The sequence below is a fragment of the Octodon degus genome, unplaced genomic scaffold (genome assembly GCF_000260255.1).
Source record: "Octodon degus isolate 3935 unplaced genomic scaffold, OctDeg1.0 scaffold00177, whole genome shotgun sequence".
In the NCBI taxonomy this organism is placed as follows: domain Eukaryota; kingdom Metazoa; phylum Chordata; class Mammalia; order Rodentia; family Octodontidae; genus Octodon; species Octodon degus.
Window position 1 is genome coordinate 4,645,342 of NW_004524753.1, and position 18,988 is coordinate 4,664,329.

Sequence of the window (18,988 nt, forward strand, 5' to 3'; positions counted from 1 at the left end):
CTGAGCTATCTCGCCAGCCCTCCCCCCATTTATTGCTTTTCTGATTACACTTTAAATATTCTGTCTCATAGCACTATAAATTATTATAAGCTTATTTTATAAATTATTTTTATAAATCCCTTTATATTCAAGGGCTGGGGAGCTAGCTCAGCAGCATAAGCGCCCACCTAACAAGCACAATGCCCTAAGTTCGATCCCCGATGCTGAAGAAAAAGAAAAAAAATTTATATTTAAAAAGCTAGGGGGTTGTAGCTCTTGTTATTGAAATTTCCCAAATAAAATTTGTCCAGTAAGTATTTGGTGCTTGTTAAATTAAAAGAACAGGCATCGTTAAGTCTGTAAGAGAAATAGAGGCTGAAGAGAGTGAGGAAATTGTAGTGATAAAAAGTGTACAGCTATTTCTTATTTTGAAAGAATTATAGAACCATAATTATAAAGTTATAAAAATAGTGCATTTGGAGTACCCTTCCGTCAGCCTCCCCTCAGTAGAGGCATAACTGCCAAATGATGTTCCCGTGACACTAGAGTAGTAGTGCAAATTAGCCTTCAGAGCTTACTTGGTTTCCCCCGTTTTTTACCTGCATTGATTTGTGAGTGTGGATGTGTGTGGTTCTGCATAGTTGAATGCCACAAATAGATTGGGGTGGCCACTACCACAGTCCAGACATGTATACACAGAGAAGTATTTTATGTCACATCCCTCCCCAGTGCTGTCGCAAGCAGCCAGTATTCCTTTGTTGTCATTATTTCATTATGTCAATGAGATATTACAGCTAGCTTTTGACACTGAACTTTTCCCACTGAGCATGTTGTACTGCAGATCCACCTGCTTTTCCTATATGTCAAGAGCTCTGTCTTTTGCATGGCTTCCTATGTACAGCTAGTTAAAGAAATGATTTGGGAAAGGACCAACTCGAGGACTGCGACTACACTATGGGTTTCTGTGTTGCCATCTTATTATTATGTCAGGTTTGCTATTAAAAACACCTACCAGAGCAAGAGCAAAAGATTCTTGCATGTAAATTATGAATGATCATTTTCAATATATCTGTGCTTATTTTAGCTCTATGGCAGTCTTTTTTTTTTTTTTTTAATGTATTTGGTACAGGATCTCACTATGCAGCTCCAACTTGTAGCAATCCTCCTGTTTTCAGCCTCCCAAACACTGGGATTACAGGGGTGCACCACCATTCCCGGTCTCGGTGGCTGGCTCACCATGCCTGAGGGCGGGGCCAGAGCAGCATGTGATGCCAGGGGTCCCTGAGCTTGCCTAAGCAGGCATTTAGTCCACTGAGCTATCTCACTGGCTCTTCATATTTTTTCTAAATTATGAATATTTATTTTATTCTGCCACAACCATCAAACCAGTTTTCCTTCTCTTAAAGTGCATAGAACATTTGCCAGCATTGCCTTCTGGGCAGTCATCCTCATACACACTGTGTACTCCCAGACTGAGATTAGCAGGTACCGGGTAGGGGCTGCAAGAGAAACAGAAGGAAACGTGAATAGGGGTTTTCTGAGTGGAGCTGCATCTGACTAGGAGAAATTCACCCTGTTTGATAGATTCCACTTAAACCTCTTCAGATTGTATATTTGGAGGCCCAACAAGTAACTTGGACAGCAGATTCTGTTTTAACGTTTATTTTTATCACGAAGTCATCACTGTATTGCATTGCAGGGGTGTGAGAGGAAGAGCGCAGCAAGTGTCTCTGATGTGCATGACTGCCACTAATCCCCTCACTTGCCAGTAGTAAATGCTCACTTTGCTCGTCGTCATTGTAGGTGCTGGAGACACAAGACCAGATAAAGCCATCTGGTTAAGTACTATTTGATCCCGTCTGCTTGCTCCAGGAACTCTCATTTGTGAGGATTTTCCTGGAGAATATAAATATAGAAGTTTCTTGCTTGAATAAAAGGACAGGGAGACTTGCTAACAGTCCAGGGAGGTGTACAGTGAATGCTGTCACTGTTCTCTGCTCGCATAGAACTTCAAACAGTGACACTCTTCGGCTTCTAGAGCCTCTTTCCCACTGCACTTGGCCAGCACGCAGGGTAAAGGAAGGTTGGAAAGGCCCTTGACATTGCCCAGGCCCCAGGCCTTTCTTGAAGTCTGTAGGAGCTGCCCATTGTTAGCACAAGGCACTTTGCTTTTTTCTTTTCTCTGCTTTTTAAAATATCCAGTAGAAAAGTTCACTCTATTGTGGAGTAGTACCATATGGTATATGATTTAATTTTAGTTTTTATGTCCAGTTGTGTAAAGTATCTACCAAAGGAAGCAATACTGGCGCATAGTTTTAATATTAGAAGCGTCACAGCCAGTTGTTTCTTTTTTCAGGTTTAGGAATGGAGAAGTCTGCTGCTCTGCTCCAAAAGGTCTCTTGCCAGGCTTGTAGTTTCAGTTTTAGGTAAAGTAGTGCAAGTGTCTACTATAAGTCTCAATGTTTAGGCTTTTCAGCCTAGTGGTTCCATATCCAAATGAATACAGCAGCAGAAATCAGAAGCTTAGGAGGGCCAGGGAGATAGCTCAGTAGAATAAGCACTTGTCTGGCAGGTGCAAGGTCCTGACTTCAATCCCTGGTACTTCCAAAAAAAAAGAAGCAGCTTAGGAAAGCTGGGATGGTCATGGCAGTGGCTTAGAATAGGGAGAGAACTGAGAGTGAAGTAAATGTTCTCCATGGGGAATGGGAAGGTCAGATGAAAAAAAGGGAAGAATCATACACATTCATTAGAAGTCATGTTTTCTGAGCATAATGAAGGAGATGGAAAATTATCATCTTCTATTAGGTCTTTTAAACAAGTTTTAAACAGGCTTATTCTAGGTACAAAGTTGTTTTCATATACATAAGCTTAAATCCAGGAGATAGCTCAGTAGAATAAGCACTTGCCTGGCAAGCGCAAGGTCCTGAGTTCAATCCCCAGTCCCGCAAAACAAAAAACAAAAATCACAGATGCATACAGAAAAAAATACCAGAATGCTAATAGTGACTGGGTATTTTTCCTTCATAGTTTTATATACTTTCTAGATGTTATTTGATGAATATGCATGTAAGTAGAAAAGAAAAAAATCTTCCACATGTGTGTTATACATACATGCACTCATGTTTACACAGCAGTGTACCAGGTTTTTAACAGTATAATGGAGTAGCTGTGAGCAGGCCTCTGTTTCAGGGCAGTCACAGGAGTAAGTTTTAAGGAGAGAAACTGCCACCCTTCCTTAGGGACCAGAAAGGGGGACACATCACTGGCCCATGGGCCACTGGGGGGCGTGCCCTGGGGCACGACACTAGATACAAAGATTGGTCTGTAGAGGTGAAGAGGGTCCTCTAAATGTAGGTCCATAAACTAGCGATTAGGACTGGGTTATCTCTGCAACTGAAATAATTCTGAGAAGCACACTTTGTCTCTTTTGTTTTTCAGATATTTTATCCAGAAACAACAGATGTCTATGACCGGAAAAACATACCAAGAATGATATATTGTATTCATGCACTGAGGTGAGAAAGAGATATGCTAAGAGACTTCTTAGCAAGTGCATTTAAAGAAAACTACAGAGGGCCACTGAGATAGCTCAGCAAACTAAGCACCTGCTTAGGCAGTCACAGGGATTGGGGTTCCCCAGCACCACATGCTGCACAGGCTGCATAGTAAGACCCTGTACCAAATACATAATAAATAAATAAAGCTGCAATTTCAGTTTTAAAGATTATAAGTGAATTTAATTACCTGGAGGACTTTTTATTATTGGACATTCAATTTCAAATTTATTGGTAGAAAATTAAAAGAATTGTCACATAAAAACCATCCTTGAATTTGAAAAATGCTGTCCTGATTTTTTTAAATATAATTCAAACTATAAAACCAGAAAATTAATGAAAGACCTGTAAGTAGAAGGAGATAATTTCAAGTTTGAAAACTCAAAGAATACCATAATAATATGCTACTGTATTCTTGAGTGATAATCTGGTTTACAGTTGTTGATAAAATACATCAGATGAACAGCATTAGTAGTCATTATGATTTGGCTTTGATTCTTCTTAAAATGATCAACATGACTCAATTCTTACCACCTATTAGGAAAATATACTGTACATGTAGGTTTTTTAAACTTTCTCCTGTTCAATAGAACTTGTATACCAAAGATAAAAAACCAAACACAGAAGTTGTTTTATATTAGACACATTCATGGTTTTAGAGAAATTAATTTTTGAAAATGATGATATTCTGCCAGTTAACTGGTAGAATATAAAAAAAATATTTTTTAAAAAATATTATTAGCTTGGAAAAAATGATATTTTTTTTTAGATGGTAACAAAACTGATTCTAAAACTCGAGCTGTGGCTGTCCGTTGTCTTGTATATGGACAGGTAATAGTTGGAAGACTTCATGCCTAGTGAAACTTTAAATTCCTTTACAACATCTGCCTTGTGTTTATATCACGGCAGTCATTTTCCTGGCAAAATCCTCTACCTAGGGGTTTATGTTAATGTCTTTCTGACTTTTTTCCTCTCCAAAGGAAAAGGTTTCTACAATAATTCATCACAGTGCTGGTCTTCTGGGGAAGAATTTTTTATTATTCCTGTAATTTGATGCCCCCACCCAGGCAGTACTTGTAGGACTTCTTTGGAAGGTGGCAGCTGGGAGATATATAGAACAAACAGAGGCACCTTACCTATGATTTTTAAATTCTAATAACTTAGCATAACTGGGGGAAATGCCACTTTTTTTTTTTTTTTTTTTTTTTTTTGCTTAGTATCATTTTCACAAATTTAATGTACTTGGTTGTTACAGAATTTTATTACGCAGCTTGGACCGTTTTTCAGCCTACTAAGTGCTGATTACAGGCGTGCGCCATGCCGAGTTGGTGGGTCTGGAACCCTGGTCCCTGTGCTTGCCTCAGCAGGCCCTTAGTTGGTGCGTTATCTTGCTTCCCTCACAATTGTTTTTTAAAGGTGTATGTACAAAAGCTGGAAGCCCATCTGCTGTAGGTCTCCCTCCACTTGGGAGGGCCTAACTTTTGAGTTAAGGCACTGAAGATACAGCAGTGAGCCAACAAATGCCAGTGAATGTGGATTCAGTGCATCACAAAGTGAAGGGAAAGCTGGAGGTGCTGAGTCCTATCTGTACAGCAGCACTCAAGTCTGAAGCAGGATCACAAGCAAAGCCCAGCCTTGGAATTTACTAAGACCAGGGACTGCAGAAGCAGCACAGTCAAGGCACTGGGTTCAACCCTGGGTGCCCTGTAACAGAAATCTCAGTGGAGTGCCCTTGTTTTTTTTTTTTTTTTTTTCTTTTTACCTTTCATTAGACCATTATAAAGAGGCAAACCAGAAGGGTCCAGACTTTCCAACTGGATAGTTTTCCTTTCTTGAAGCTCTACTCTGACCCAAGCCAATTCAATTCTCTACCCTATACTCAAGGATCAGCATCCTTTTAAAAGGTAAAAGCCCCTACAATAGGCTTGTCCCAAAAGTCATGGTTCCAGCCCACCCTCCAACTGAAACCCATTATGTGACACCTTAGTTATTTCTTTGCTCAGGATACCAGACTGCTATGGGTCAAAACAAATTTAAAATTTCAAAAAGAGCTATAAAACCCATAGAGGTTTAAATTTCACTTTAGGGGGCTATGTGTCAAAGGTCTCAACTTGGCATATTCTGGTTGTAATGAGATGGTTCAGTCCAAGATGACTAAATTTTCCCTTTCCAGCCCCACAGAACAGTTATGGGTACATTCTCCTACTTGCTATGAAACCCAGAACAATGCCAACAGGGCTTTTGGTATGTATTTCAACCATCACCAGCAATTACTCCCACCAAATGAGAAGGTTCCAAAAGGTTCCATTGGTGCTATCTCTTGGATATACTTTGAGGGCCAGGGCCCCCAATTATTCTTGGAACTTGTCAGATGGGTTCCCAATGTAGAGGTAAGAGATCTACACATGATGAAGAACCTATACTCAGACCAAAACATGAAAACCATTTGTTAGCATTTTAATGAGCCTCCTGTCCAGAAGCTTCAAGCTACCAGGACACAGGTGCCCCCAACACCCTTAATCTTCTCTTCAGCATTACCCCGGCCTCCGGGGTGCTTCTGGTGCTTGCCGATGCGGCCATGGCCCCGAAGCTTCCGGGTCTTTCTTAGTCTGGAGGGCACATCGGCGGCTGAGACGAAAGGGCAGAAATGCCACTTTTATGCTTGCCTTCTCCTCTGTGGATAACATCTTTTTTTTTTTTTTTTTTTTTTTTTTTTTTTTTTTTTTTTTTTTATTTTTTTTTCTTTTCAAAGTTTTATTGATAAACATATAGCAATGAGACAGTTTCAAATCAAATCGAAAGTACAGTTTCAACAAATAATATACTGCATATATTCTTCTTAGTGGTTAATTGCTGTACAAGATGCAGACTTGTGATCCTACTTACAAACACCATTAGAAAAAATCATTCTATTCATTAAGAGAATGCAACTATATATCTATCCCAACCACTTTGTACACATACTTTTTTTATTTTGCGGAACCGGGGATATCCCAACCACTTTGAATACACAGATACAAAATGGACATTCATAGTTATACACCAATTTTTTTTTTAAGTTCCGTTGTTGAATATTATAGGTGTGTAAACTCAGCAAAATATTCTAAAAGTGTGGATAACATCTTTATGCCAGCAGGCTTTCTCAAATCTTCCAGTGTGAAAGTGCTTATTTTGAGAAATAGTTTCATTCTTCATTCTTCAGAGCTTAGCATGATCACATAATACCGCAGCTAGTACTGTTTTGGGGAACCTGCCGAGCCAGCTACTGGTAATTAAATGCCATTATCCCGTCTTTGCATCCCAGTGCTAATCTCCAGATCTACGGCCTGCTTGTGAGGTGCCTTGTGTAAGCTCGAGTTGATCGTCTCAAGTGGACACTTGGGACACTCGTATTTAGCAGCTTGTAAAGAACTGGCATGCTGAGTTCCTTTTTGGTCATATTACTCGTCTTCTGGAATTGTATGGAAAGCACAGAGGCTTACAAATGTATGTTTGCCTTGGCTCTCATGGTGCTTGGAATAGATGGTACTAAACAAGAATGAACAATTTTTATTTCTTCTATCAATTGTATGCAAATGCTGATATGATTTCTGGGACTTTGTTTCTCATTTATTCATCATATACATTTCCATTATTTTTTATCATCCTGGAGGGGACTTACTGGGTTCTGTCATTCCCCAGATCTGACCTTCAATAGCATAGAAAGCAATATATACAGAGTAAGTAGCATTCTCTGAGAGAAGCCCCTTCTATTTGCTCTGTTCTAACACCATGTACGGCTGCCTCGCACTATGGCACTGAGGAGTCCCAAGTGTACCCAAAGCTTTTCTATCGAAACTATCCCCTGCCATGGTGCAGAGGCCAGTCACAACATGAGCTGGCATTCCTCCCTGCTGCACCAGACACGCTGGAAGTTGGATCGCGGAGCCCTCTGGTAGTGTGGCAAGTCCTCCCTTGTTGCACAGAATGCCGGAAATGAGGGAGCATGACTTCTTCACTTGACTGCAGCAATAGCAGCATGCTGGTGTAGAGAGTTATCATTACTTGTCATTTCCTGGTAGAGAACTGGGAAGCTCAGAGATGCTGATTATAGCTCAGGAGCTAGGCAGGAGGGTTGCCTAGGTAGCTAAGCTTGCTGGGACCGCCTTCCTCCTGCCCCCACCTGTGGGCCTGACTTGATCTCCAGTTAGCTCTGGGCCCTGACCAAACTTGTCCCCTGTGCTGTTGTCTTCACTTGGGTTCAGCTACCAGGCTTGCCAGGGTTCTAGCCCCAGCTCCTGCTGCCGTGTGCTCTCCCTTTCCCTCCCACCCCCTCACCTTTTCATCTTATTTCTGGTATGGTCTCATTGCCTCCCACTCAGTTATCCTGGTGGCAGTTTAGCTGGATGTTCTAGGGTCCAGATCCAAAGAGAAGTGGCCATAGCAGCCCCGGAGCCAGTGTTCAGCTTTTCCTGGTATAGAGACTCACCTTTGCGGTAGGTGGCCACATTCTTTTCCTGAAGAAATGTTTGTCTTTTTAAAAAAGTGACAGATGCTCATGGGGGATGGTATTCAGAAAGAATGTCAAAAGAAAAGCTGTACTCCCATTAGCTCAATCCAAAGTGAAAATCACCTCATATTCTGGTGTCTTTGATGGTCACTTGTAGAGCAATCGAAAGCCTGTGTAATGAAAAGGAACCAGTTCTAGGAGGGAGCACGCACTGACCAGTTACAGCCCTGACCTTTTATTTTTTTAAATGGCTGGAGGCCTTTTATGCATGAAAAATATGAATGTGTTTAGTGCTCAGTGTATTAAAGATTTATAATACATGGCACCAAACAACTATTAAATGTTTAAACATTAGCTATAGAACTAAATGTCTCTGGGGCAGTGGAGGCGACCCTGTGGCACACACACCGCAGTGGGCTGTGTGTATCATTGAAAGCTCTGAAAGGTTTGCCATCACAGCCTGGGCAATTTAACCAATTATGTGATTGTTAAAAAGATTGATGTGGACTGGGGAGATAGCTCAGCGGCATTAGCACCTGCCTTGCAAGCACAAAATTCTGAGTTCTATTCCTGGTACCAGAAAAACAAAACAAAACAAAACAAAAAAACAGATTAATTAATTTTTAAAAATATTTTATATAATTTAAAGCGTAGATGAATTGCTCACACACATTTCATATACCCACTGCCCTGAAAACTACTTTGAAGGATCCATACACAAGTTTCAGCCATGTCTTTATTATTTGTACACTAACTTTGATTTGTTATAAGATCATTATTTCAACACTTACCCAGAGATAATACGAACTTAGCCTCACCAGAAATAGAAAAGCCCCCATCACAGTTGATGGGTAACAGATCTGGCTCCTGACCACCTGTTGTTGGTCAGAACATGGCGCCAGTCTGGGTTCTTCTCCCAGGGTGAGTCAGAGTCGGGACACCAGCGGCGGGGTACTTGATTTATAAAGTCAGTTCCACCCCAGGTAGATTTTTATTTACAACTTTGTTACCTACCCCACCCCCCTCCCCATTACCCTGTAGTGATTTACTTCCTAAGTTTTGCTTGGCCAGTGTTATACCATCCGTCGTCCTGTCATAATGATGTATTGGCCTGACCTCTTAACATTATTAAAAGCTTATGTAGGCTTTCTTTCTTTTTTTTGGGGGGGGGGCGGGGAGGGGAGATGAGTAGGATTTTTTAGAGGTTTTCATCTTGCATGAGCAAAGGATTGGTTCTGCTTAGTCCTCTTAGGCCCTTTGAGGGATTCATCTCAGCTCATGTTTTGGTCCTCTTGCTACCTGCCTGAGGGGGACCATCAGTGCTGGGCTGTCTTCCCTGTGGCACTTTCTGTCACAAATCTGTCCTTAGTCCCTCCTACTTAAACACTTCCTTTGCTTGGGGAACTATTCAACTTGCCCAGAGTTCCTACTCATTATTCCTTCTTACAGTACATGTAATATAAAAACAGTTCATATCTATACTCTCTGCATAAAATCAAGTAATTCTTTTTTTTTTTTTTTTTTTGGTGGAAGCAGGGATTGAACTCAGGTCCTTTGCGCTTGCCAGGGAAGCGCTTATTCTACTGAGCCATCTCCCTGGCCCTTAGTAATTCTGCTTGTGCTACTAAATTACAACTTCCTTTTTGTAACCCATATGCTATACTCTGATGACTGTGGCTTTAACTCCAGGCCTTGTACAAATGTAACCAGGGTTAATATCTTTTTGATGGGATGGATTGTTTCCCAGCAGTCTGTTGGCATTCTTCCTGGCCACACGTTTGTCCTTGTAGCAGTGTCACTGACATTCTTGGAAACATCCCTGTCCTCTTGTCACAGCCACATAACAATGGTGTGACCTACCCATCAACTGCCCTCAAGGGAATCCCTTTGAAGTCATGCTGCCTTTTCTAGCTTAATGTTATTAGGATGTTGCTGACCATGAAGCCTAGGCCTTGCTGACAGCCACAGCAGAAGACATGCCCGCCTCCATCTGCTTGGCAGTTGAAGTTCCTGCTATAGATGTTACAACTGTGCCCAGCAGTCTGGCTTCCAGGGGTAGAGACAGTGCCAGAAGAACACACATTTGGGGCTTGCGTCTGTGCACACTGCTGTGGCAGACCCATTTCTTGTGGGCCAGTTGTCCTGAGAGGCCTGACTGTGATGTGGAGAAAGATTCCTTCCTCGTGAGCGGCAGGCAGGTCGCTGCCTGGGCACTGGGTTCCTTGGGCTTTAATGCCGAGCTTTCCTAAGCACTCCCTTCTCTGAGAATGCTTTTCTCTGGAGGAAATGAGTGAATAGCTTCCTCTCTAAAACACCTGGATAAGGGTATTCTATTCTGTGGTAAATAGATTTCCATTTATAAATAACTTGTTCCCAGACAGATCCCTAGCCTCAGGGAAGGGCTCTGCCCCTGAGTTCTCAGCAGGAGGTGGGATGACTGGACTAAAAGTAAGGGAGGCAGGTGTACCTTCCCATAGCTTTCAGAACCCTCTTTGGTCAGGGTTCTTCCTGTGCCCCACACGGCCCTCCACCAGTCTTCCTCTCTCTGTCTGAATGCTGTGGCTCTGCCTCTGTCCTAAGATGCGCCTTGGGACTGTGAACCATTTCCCCTATGGCACACATGCTGTGAGCGCAACACGAACTCTCTGGAATTCGCAGTTTTTGCTTTTCAGGAGGTTTCACTGAACTGATTTCCCAATAATGAGGCTGTGTCAGCATTCCTGTAGTTCCTGGTTGAAAACTGGACATAGAACCCTGGATTTTGACAAGATATTGGCATTGGGGTGACAGAGGGGAAAATAATCTGGTCTAGTTGATAAAACCATTTCAACTTGAAGTCAGTGGGGGGAAATAGTAAAAGAGTCTCAGGGTTGGGAAAAGTGGAGAACTGCTGAAGTAGACTAATTGTACACAAAACATGCACTTAACAAAGGAGCAAAGCAGTAATGGTAAAGACCAAGGGCACACCTGGGGGGCCCCAGGTCAAAGGACATTCAGGTGTAATCGCATTTGATTTTATCAACCTATTTTAAGTGGTGGTATCTTTACTGCTGACCTCGATTTATAACCAGGACAGTTGAGATGCGGAGAGGTTGCCCAAGGGCACCCAGTTAGTGAATATCAAGCTGAGGGTCCAAACTCGAACAGCTGAACCTGGGCGCTTGCGCACTCAGCCCACCTCTGACTGGAGGAGGAAGTCACGGCTTTCCCCACTACAAGGAAATGAAAGGAGCAGGGGGCCAGGCTGGAGCTTCAGCACAGGCCACCAGTCCCTTTTCTCAGAAACATACGAAATGAGGAATGATGGGATTTGAGATGTGGAAAGGACTAGAAGTGGCTTTAGGCCAGCCCATTCATTTCACAGGTGAAGGGATGAAGGTGCGGACTCCCCTGTCCTGGGCCAGGGGCTGTTATCCTTGGGTCTTTGCCTCTGCCAGGAAGTTTTCATTTGCAGACACCCTACAGCATGACCCCAGAGGAGCTGCACATGCTGTGAGCTGCACTAGCCCAGCCGCGCCTGCCTTTCAGGTTTGCATTTCGTTACTCTAGAGCCTGGCAGTGTATATACTGAAAGCAGTAGGAAAAAGCTAACAGTGTTTTTTAAACTTTATTACTTCTCACATTCTCATTGCTGCTATCTGTGCACGGGCAAGCCCATCCTCAGGTGAGGCTCTCGCTGCCTCCCCACCACAGCCTCCCTGCCTTCTGTTGCTGGCCTGAGTCGGGGCACAAGGGACAGCACCTGTCCGTGGGTCGGGGCTCTGTGGCTCCCAGGTGCTGTCTCAGCTGAAGAGTGCCATGGTGAGGTGACTCCCACCGCTTTCCTAGGGATCCTCCCGGCCTGCTGAGTGGGCTGCTAGACACTAAACGGCGCTTAATAAAAATGTAGTATTTTAAAATTATGTGCAAGTGGTACATTATATATTAATATTAATGGCTTTAAAAGAAGATTAACACTCAATTTCATGTATTCTTCAGGTGATGAATGGTCTCACTTGAAGTTAACTGCTCAGGGAGGAGTTGTCTACCGTTCTTGGCTGTTTGGGGTACGGGAATGCTGGGCCATGCAGCCTTCTAATACTCACTGCTTTCTCCAGGACTCTGCTTTGGAAGCACCTCCCACACAGATTAGCCGTAAAACTCCCACACTGGGGAAAAGAATCTTTTAAAAGCTAAGGGTTTAAATTTCAACATTGATGATAATAAAGGCTAAAAAATAAAGCTAAATAGAAAACATATGTAATGTAAAAGTTTTAAATTTGCCACAAAGGCTAGGCATGGTGGCACACACTTGTCATCCCTGCACTTGGGAGGCTGAGACAGGAGGGTACCTGCAAGTTAGAGACCAGCTTGGGTTACCTAGCAAGTTCAAGGCCAGCCTGGACTGTATAGTGAGACCCTGTCTCGAGAAACAACAACAAGAACAAAATCATAGCAAATGAGATTTTTTTGGCCCCTATAAATAAGATTTTCACTTGACCCACACCCACTTAAAAAATCATGGGTTTAAAATCAGACCCCTGCATTCAAAAAGCTAATTTTCCAGCACCACCTTGTGGTAACTTTTAGTTAATCCAGGATATTTGCTTATTGTGAGATTGTATTATTATCACAGTGTTCATTGGAAGAGTAGAAAGTACTACTGGAAGAAGCCACCTGATTTTTTTTATTATCAAAAAGGAAGTTTAGGGCCGGGGAGATGGCTCAGTGGAATAAGTGCTTCCCTGGCAAGCGCAAGGGCCTGAGTTCAATCCCCAGTTCTGGGGGGGGGGAAAAAAAGGAAGTTTAGGGGCTGGATAGATGGCTCAGTAGATAAGTGCTTACCTGGCAAGCACAAGGGTCTGAGTTCAATCCCCAGTTCCACCAAAAAAAAAAGGAAGTTTACACTTTTGTTTAATATACATACAAACTTTTTCTCTTGCTGACAAATGTTTTGTGACAGTCAAAACACATGTTTTTGAGACAAGGTCTTGCTAAGTAGCCCACATGGGGCTCAAACTTTTGATCCTCCTGCCTTAGCGTTCCTTTAAGGACAGCATAGTAGAGAAAAATATTTTTATTTAAGAGACATTGACAAATAATAATTGAATAAATAAATGGACAGAGACTATAATGGAAAAGTAGTTGAATCAAGATTGAGTACATTTCAATATGCAAATGCAATCACTAAAGCACTAATTTTTAAAAATCATATACTTTCATTAGAATAGAATGCCAGCCACTGGCCAGAAGTTTTTGTTTCATTTTGGGTTTTTTGGCCAGAAGTTTCAACAACGGAGTTTGGAGTAGGTCAAATTAGATGGGATAAGAAGAGGGGAGAAGTCGGCAAGCCCAACATTGCTGCAGCACAGCCAAGGTGTGTGCCAAGCGGAGGCAGCCAGGAAAGCAGGCAGTCGCTAGGCATGGGCCAGTGAGGCCTGTGGTGTCCCCTAGCGAATAAGCATAGATGCCAGTGGCAGGAGACGGTGCCAGTACCTAAACAACAAGAACTCAAGAAGGGACCTGGGACCCCACTCCAAGGAAAAGGGACACAGGCGCTCTCCTGGCATTGGTTCTGCCGCTCCCCTCAGCTCCCCAGGGCAGGTTCCTGGTACGCAGATCTGTGCCTAACTGCGCAAAGAACAAGACGCGATGCCGGGAGGAGCCTGAGACAGAAGATACCAGACAGTTAATGGACACTGGATACATGGGACACTAGATCTGCCAAGCAGAACCAGCATCCTGGGAACAAAAGAGAATATTCAAGGATGGGCAGGAGATGATTCTCTAGCCCATTAATGAATATTTCTTGAGCACTTATATGTGAGAGATCAAATGAAAGAGAAAAATTTAGTATAAATGAAATTGGTAAAGAAAATTCAGTTATCTAATTATCAGTGGATAATACAAAAATAAAAGCAAGAATCTAGAATTCTAGATATCCAGGGCTGGGGAGATAACTCAGTGGTCTAAGGACCTGCCTGGCAAGCACAAGGACCCAGGTTTGATCCCTGGTACCACATGCCATGCTGGCACTGAGTGAGCCAGCCACCAAGACCGGGTGTGGTGGTACAGGCCTATAATCCCGGTGCTGTGGAGGCTAAGACAGGAGGATCACCATGAGTCTGAGCTGCTAACAAGACCCTGTACCAAATAAGTAAAAGATATTCTTAAAAAAATTTTAAAAATAAAATTCTAGATTATCTTTGCATTACATAGATGAAGAAGCAAAAGTAGATATATATGAAGGGTGGCATATTCATTAGCTTAGGCTTTGATCTAAAGATACAAATTTTAAAGTATGTTAAAACTTTAACTGGGCCAACCAAATAGCTCAGTGGATTAAAGCACCTGCAAGCAGGTGCAGGGGCCAAGGGTTCAATCACTGGGCCTGCTGTGCTGGCCCTGTCCCTTGGGCGCACTGAGATGGCAATTGAGACTGGGCATGGTGGTGCACGCCTGTAATCCCAGTTCTTGGGAGGCTATAAATATGCAGATCACTACAAGTCCAATCTAGTAGTAAGACCCTGAACACCCTGTAGACCCTTCCCTAAAATACAAAAAAATTAAAAAAAAAAAAAAACCTTTAGCTAGATAGTAATATATTAATAGAAACAGCACAGCATGTCCTAGAAATGGTTGTAAAATTTGTTCTTTGAAGACATTTCATGCATGTTCTATTTAAGTTTTACTGTCACATTTTCACATTTTCTCACTGAATTTTTTATAGTTTTTTTTAATTAGTTCAGGTGTACTTTCAAATTAATTTGTAGGAAAGGGAAATGTAATTGTGAAAGCAATCAAAGTGATACCACAGTACATTTTGTATCTTTTTTAAAATCCATTCTCACTTCTTCAGTAGTGCCTTGCTTGTTTTTCCTTAGAATTTGTTTACAGGTTTACTATATCTATTAAATTCTGCTTCATTTTGCAGTTCCTGTTGCTAAAAAGGAGCAAATGCCAGGGAGATAGCTCAGTAGAATAAATGCCTGCCTGGCAAGTGCAAGGTCCTGAGTTCAATCCCCGGTACAGAAAAAAAAAAAAAAAAAGATGTACATGCATCGACACCTTAAAAGAAATGCAGTCATAAAAAGGAGCAAGCGAAGAGTTAACATTTCATGTGTACAATGTAATGAGGTCTCCCATTTATTTGTTTGTGTTTATTTTTGCAGTGCTGGTTAAGCATGCTAGTTAAGTGTTGTAACACTGGGCTACCTCCCCAACCCAGGAACTCCCTTTTACTTTTAATGTTTCCCATGTAATAAGAAACTGAGAAATGATTTATAAAATCTCATGGTTTGAAAATGCCAGCATGGTCTCATAATGATCTTGGCATGAACTTTTTGTGGGAAAGTCTTCAGGTACTGAGAAAAGTAAACAGCTTTATAATCTTGACAGTCTCTAAAGACGTGGAACATAAGCTGAAGAATGTACATTATCTTTCTAGGTTTGATTTATGAAGTTACAATGGCTGTTTCACTCTGAAAAATGTCCAGGTCTAGTGTGTGTCTCCCCTTGAATAAGATCACTTTTAAATTCAGCACTAAAATTAAAGCTATCATATAAAAAATAAGGACATTTGTTCTCTGTCTTTAGGGCTGTGTTTTAGGAAAAAATGGGGGAAAGGTGAATTATCTCCCCCCACCAACCCTGTAAAATTCAAAACTTCATGAATGAAGTATTTCCGGACAGAAACATAAATGGCTAGCATATGTTCAGGCAAATGCTTACCGTTACCACTAATGAAAGGAAATGCAGAAGTAACTAACATGGTGTTTCAGTGAGATGGATTAGTGGCTACGTAGCCTGCCCACCAGAGGGTCACTGGGTGTAGCGGCAGTCAGCTGACCAGACCACCACAAGATACACCTGGCACAGTGGCTTAGAAGGGTGAGTTTGCCCAAACCCAACAAGTGGTGGGACAGAGCTAAGTATTCCTCCACATGGATATCCATACAGCCCTCTGGAAGTTGTGCTCTTTGGTATATTAGGTGACTATTGGGATGCTAAGCAGTGGGAGGGAGTCACACCAGTGGTTTCAGCCTCCTGACGGAGAATACTCACGTGCCCAGAGCCTGGATCTATTCTGACAGTCCCAGTGCTTAGCTTCACAGTTCCCTGGAAGGTGCCTACCATTATAAAGGAGTGACCAGAGATATGGCGTCAATTAAGTATGTGTGATTCCTTCAGGTCATAATCGAGTTCACCCTCCTGCGCAGTAATGCTTGCTAACACAGTTGACAGTACACTTTCATTGATTCCTGTGGGAACAGAGCTGGGAAGTTAACTAAAGGTCATATTCTCCTGCAGACAGGAAAAAAAGTTATTCTTAACTCTTACAAAGAATGAGTCTAGCTAGCTCTTGTTAGACTCACATTTTGACTGTACACATCAGAGCTTTCATTGTGTGTATGCCTTTGTTTTTAGGGGGTTTTTATAACATAAGAAATATACATAAAATGGATATGTCTGTATACACGTGGGTCCCCTGAAGCTTCATTTGCCATAGTTAGTAACTAGTGACAATATAAATGTCCAACAATTGCTTAAGAAAGTATCATATATCTAGAATCATATGTAAGTTCATAGATATGACTAGAAACATATTAAAAGGATTTACATAAAAATATTCAGTGTTTAACTCCAGCTGATGATTTTATATCGTGAAACCCTGGTTTTTAAATTGATCGTATATAATTTTTCTAAGTAACTGTTTCTTACAGAAATTATGACCAAAAATAATCCATCTTAACCCAAGCTACTTGCAGTGAATAATCATACATATTAAGAGTTTACTTTAAATGTTTAAGCAAAGAGGTTTAAGGTTTGATCTTGAACTTTAGGTTTGATCTTAAACTTCTTTAATATGTTTTTGTGAGATTGTGTGTATTTTATAAACTACTGAGGTCCATCTCACATTAACATCTAAGGCCATTAAACTTATTCTCAGATCATTTCCCACATATATTATCTACTTTCTAACTTTATTTATTTATTTATTTAGATACAGGGTATCACTACACAGTTCAGACTCGTAGTAATCCTCCTGTCTCAGCATCCTTAGCACTGAGATTACAAGTGTGCACCACCACACCCAATTTTGGGGTCAGCATGGCATGTGGTATCAGGGATCAAACTCAGGTCCTTGCGCTTGCCAGGCAGGTGCTTAGACCACCGAACTATCTCCCCAGCCCGTCTTTATAACTTCTAATTAAAGCCTCCTAAATTACAAACTTAGCAAAATTGATAAGAAGGTTAACACAGGATTCTTTACTTGACTGGGGCTGGAGAAATTAGTGTAAATATGCAAGAGAAACCATAAATTAGTGATTGAACAGGGAAAGTACCTGACCTATGGCTTTCTTTTTTAAATAATTTTATTGAGAAACAAATAGTAATGAGACCATTTCAAATCTGATTTCTAGGACAATTTCAATAATTAATACATTGCATATTGTTGTCTTGGTTATTCATTGTACAAGATGCAGCCATGATACCCTGTTTACATACACTATTAGAACAAATTTTTCTATTCATTGAATTAAGAGAATGTAGCTGTATATCTATCCTAACTATTTTCAATATAGAGATACAAAATGGTCATTCATTTGTATCCCCTTTTTTATTTACTTTTGTCAGAGAAAGTTACTCCATTTTCATTTAAATAGTATAGGTGCATGAATTCATCAAATTTTCCAGTATAGTCTAGTAGTCCATAATAGTACTGGGTTATCCATAAGACTGGCAATGTCAGAAGTTCTTGACTTGGGCCTTTTACAGCTCAGCATATTAATATGGCTGTACTTTTTATAGTTTGTTTTTATAGTTTTCTATTGGATGGTTAAGACCAAGATGAAGCAGGACCTATATAACAAAAAATGTAACTTTTGTATCTGATAAGGTCAGTCAAATCTCCTCAAGATTTATCCTGAAACCCAGTAGCACACTTAGTAGATCATGTCAGTGTCAACCATGTGGATGAGTTACGGTCATTGCTTGACCAATTTGCTCTCTGTGAAAGCCTGAGAGAATGTTTTTTCTCCATGTGATTCTCCTTAGGCACACTATACATCGTTGATCACTTTCCTCTGTGGCCCCATAATCTCCTTGATCAGAAAATTTGGGACACAACTGAGTTACATGATGTTACAGTACAGGTTCTCCTATGTCCTGGGTCTTCACTGACTTTGAAACGCCTGGGACAAAATGTTCGCTGTCCTTGCAGCCCTCCTTTTTCTCAATTTTTGCTCTGCAAACTTAGGTTGTTAACCCTCCAGAAGAGAAGCTTATTGTTATTACCCTACAACATAGGCAGTTGAGCTTAACTTCACTATCTGTCTGAATATCAAACATCTTAGGCATGACATGAAACAGGTGTTTTTCATCAGGTATTCGTATGTTAAATTTTTAAGTCCCTACAGAATATGAAGAAAAAAAATTTAAAAATAGAAATATATTTTAAAAACTAGGAATAAACAATTACATATTTATAAAGCATTGTAGCAGGACAGTTCCGCAACACCCCTTTTCCTGTCTCCTGCCTTCATTCACTACCCCCTTCCTTTTCAAACAAACATCTACCCAAGAGACAGCATAGCAGCAACTGGCGTGTCATGACAAGCAGCACGTATTCAGAAGACCAGAATGACAGGCATTCCAAGCATGACCCTACTATTACACATTGCTATCTCCAGTGCAGTTGCTTAGTTCACAGGTATCAGCATATGTAGTTTGGTCAGGGTGAGAATCCTGCCAATTCACTGCTAGTTTCAAAACCCTGCTGAAGATTCTCAGGATTATTGCCTTACCCATCTTGTACATATAAATGTATGGCTTTGCCTCTGTCATGTTTCCAAGCTTTTTTCTTCGCTCTCTCTTCATTGTCTAATCCTCAAGTTCTCACTTTCCTTTTAATTGTTTTATACCTTCCTATTTGTATTTCTTCTTTTGAGTTCTTACACTAGGGAGACTATACAATATTTACACA

General features: G+C 41.2%; 1 protein-coding gene across 1 annotated transcript in view; it reads left to right on the plus strand.

Annotated features, from left to right (window-relative positions):
* The window catches only part of Iqgap2 (IQ motif containing GTPase activating protein 2), a 314,540-nt gene that overhangs the window by 156,485 nt on the left and 139,067 nt on the right, over positions 1-18,988 (plus strand). The window contains exon 4 of the mRNA XM_012517419.2: positions 3,418-3,494. Coding sequence (XP_012372873.2) covers positions 3,418-3,494 — 77 coding nt within the window. The remainder of the gene's footprint in view (positions 1-3,417; positions 3,495-18,988) is intronic.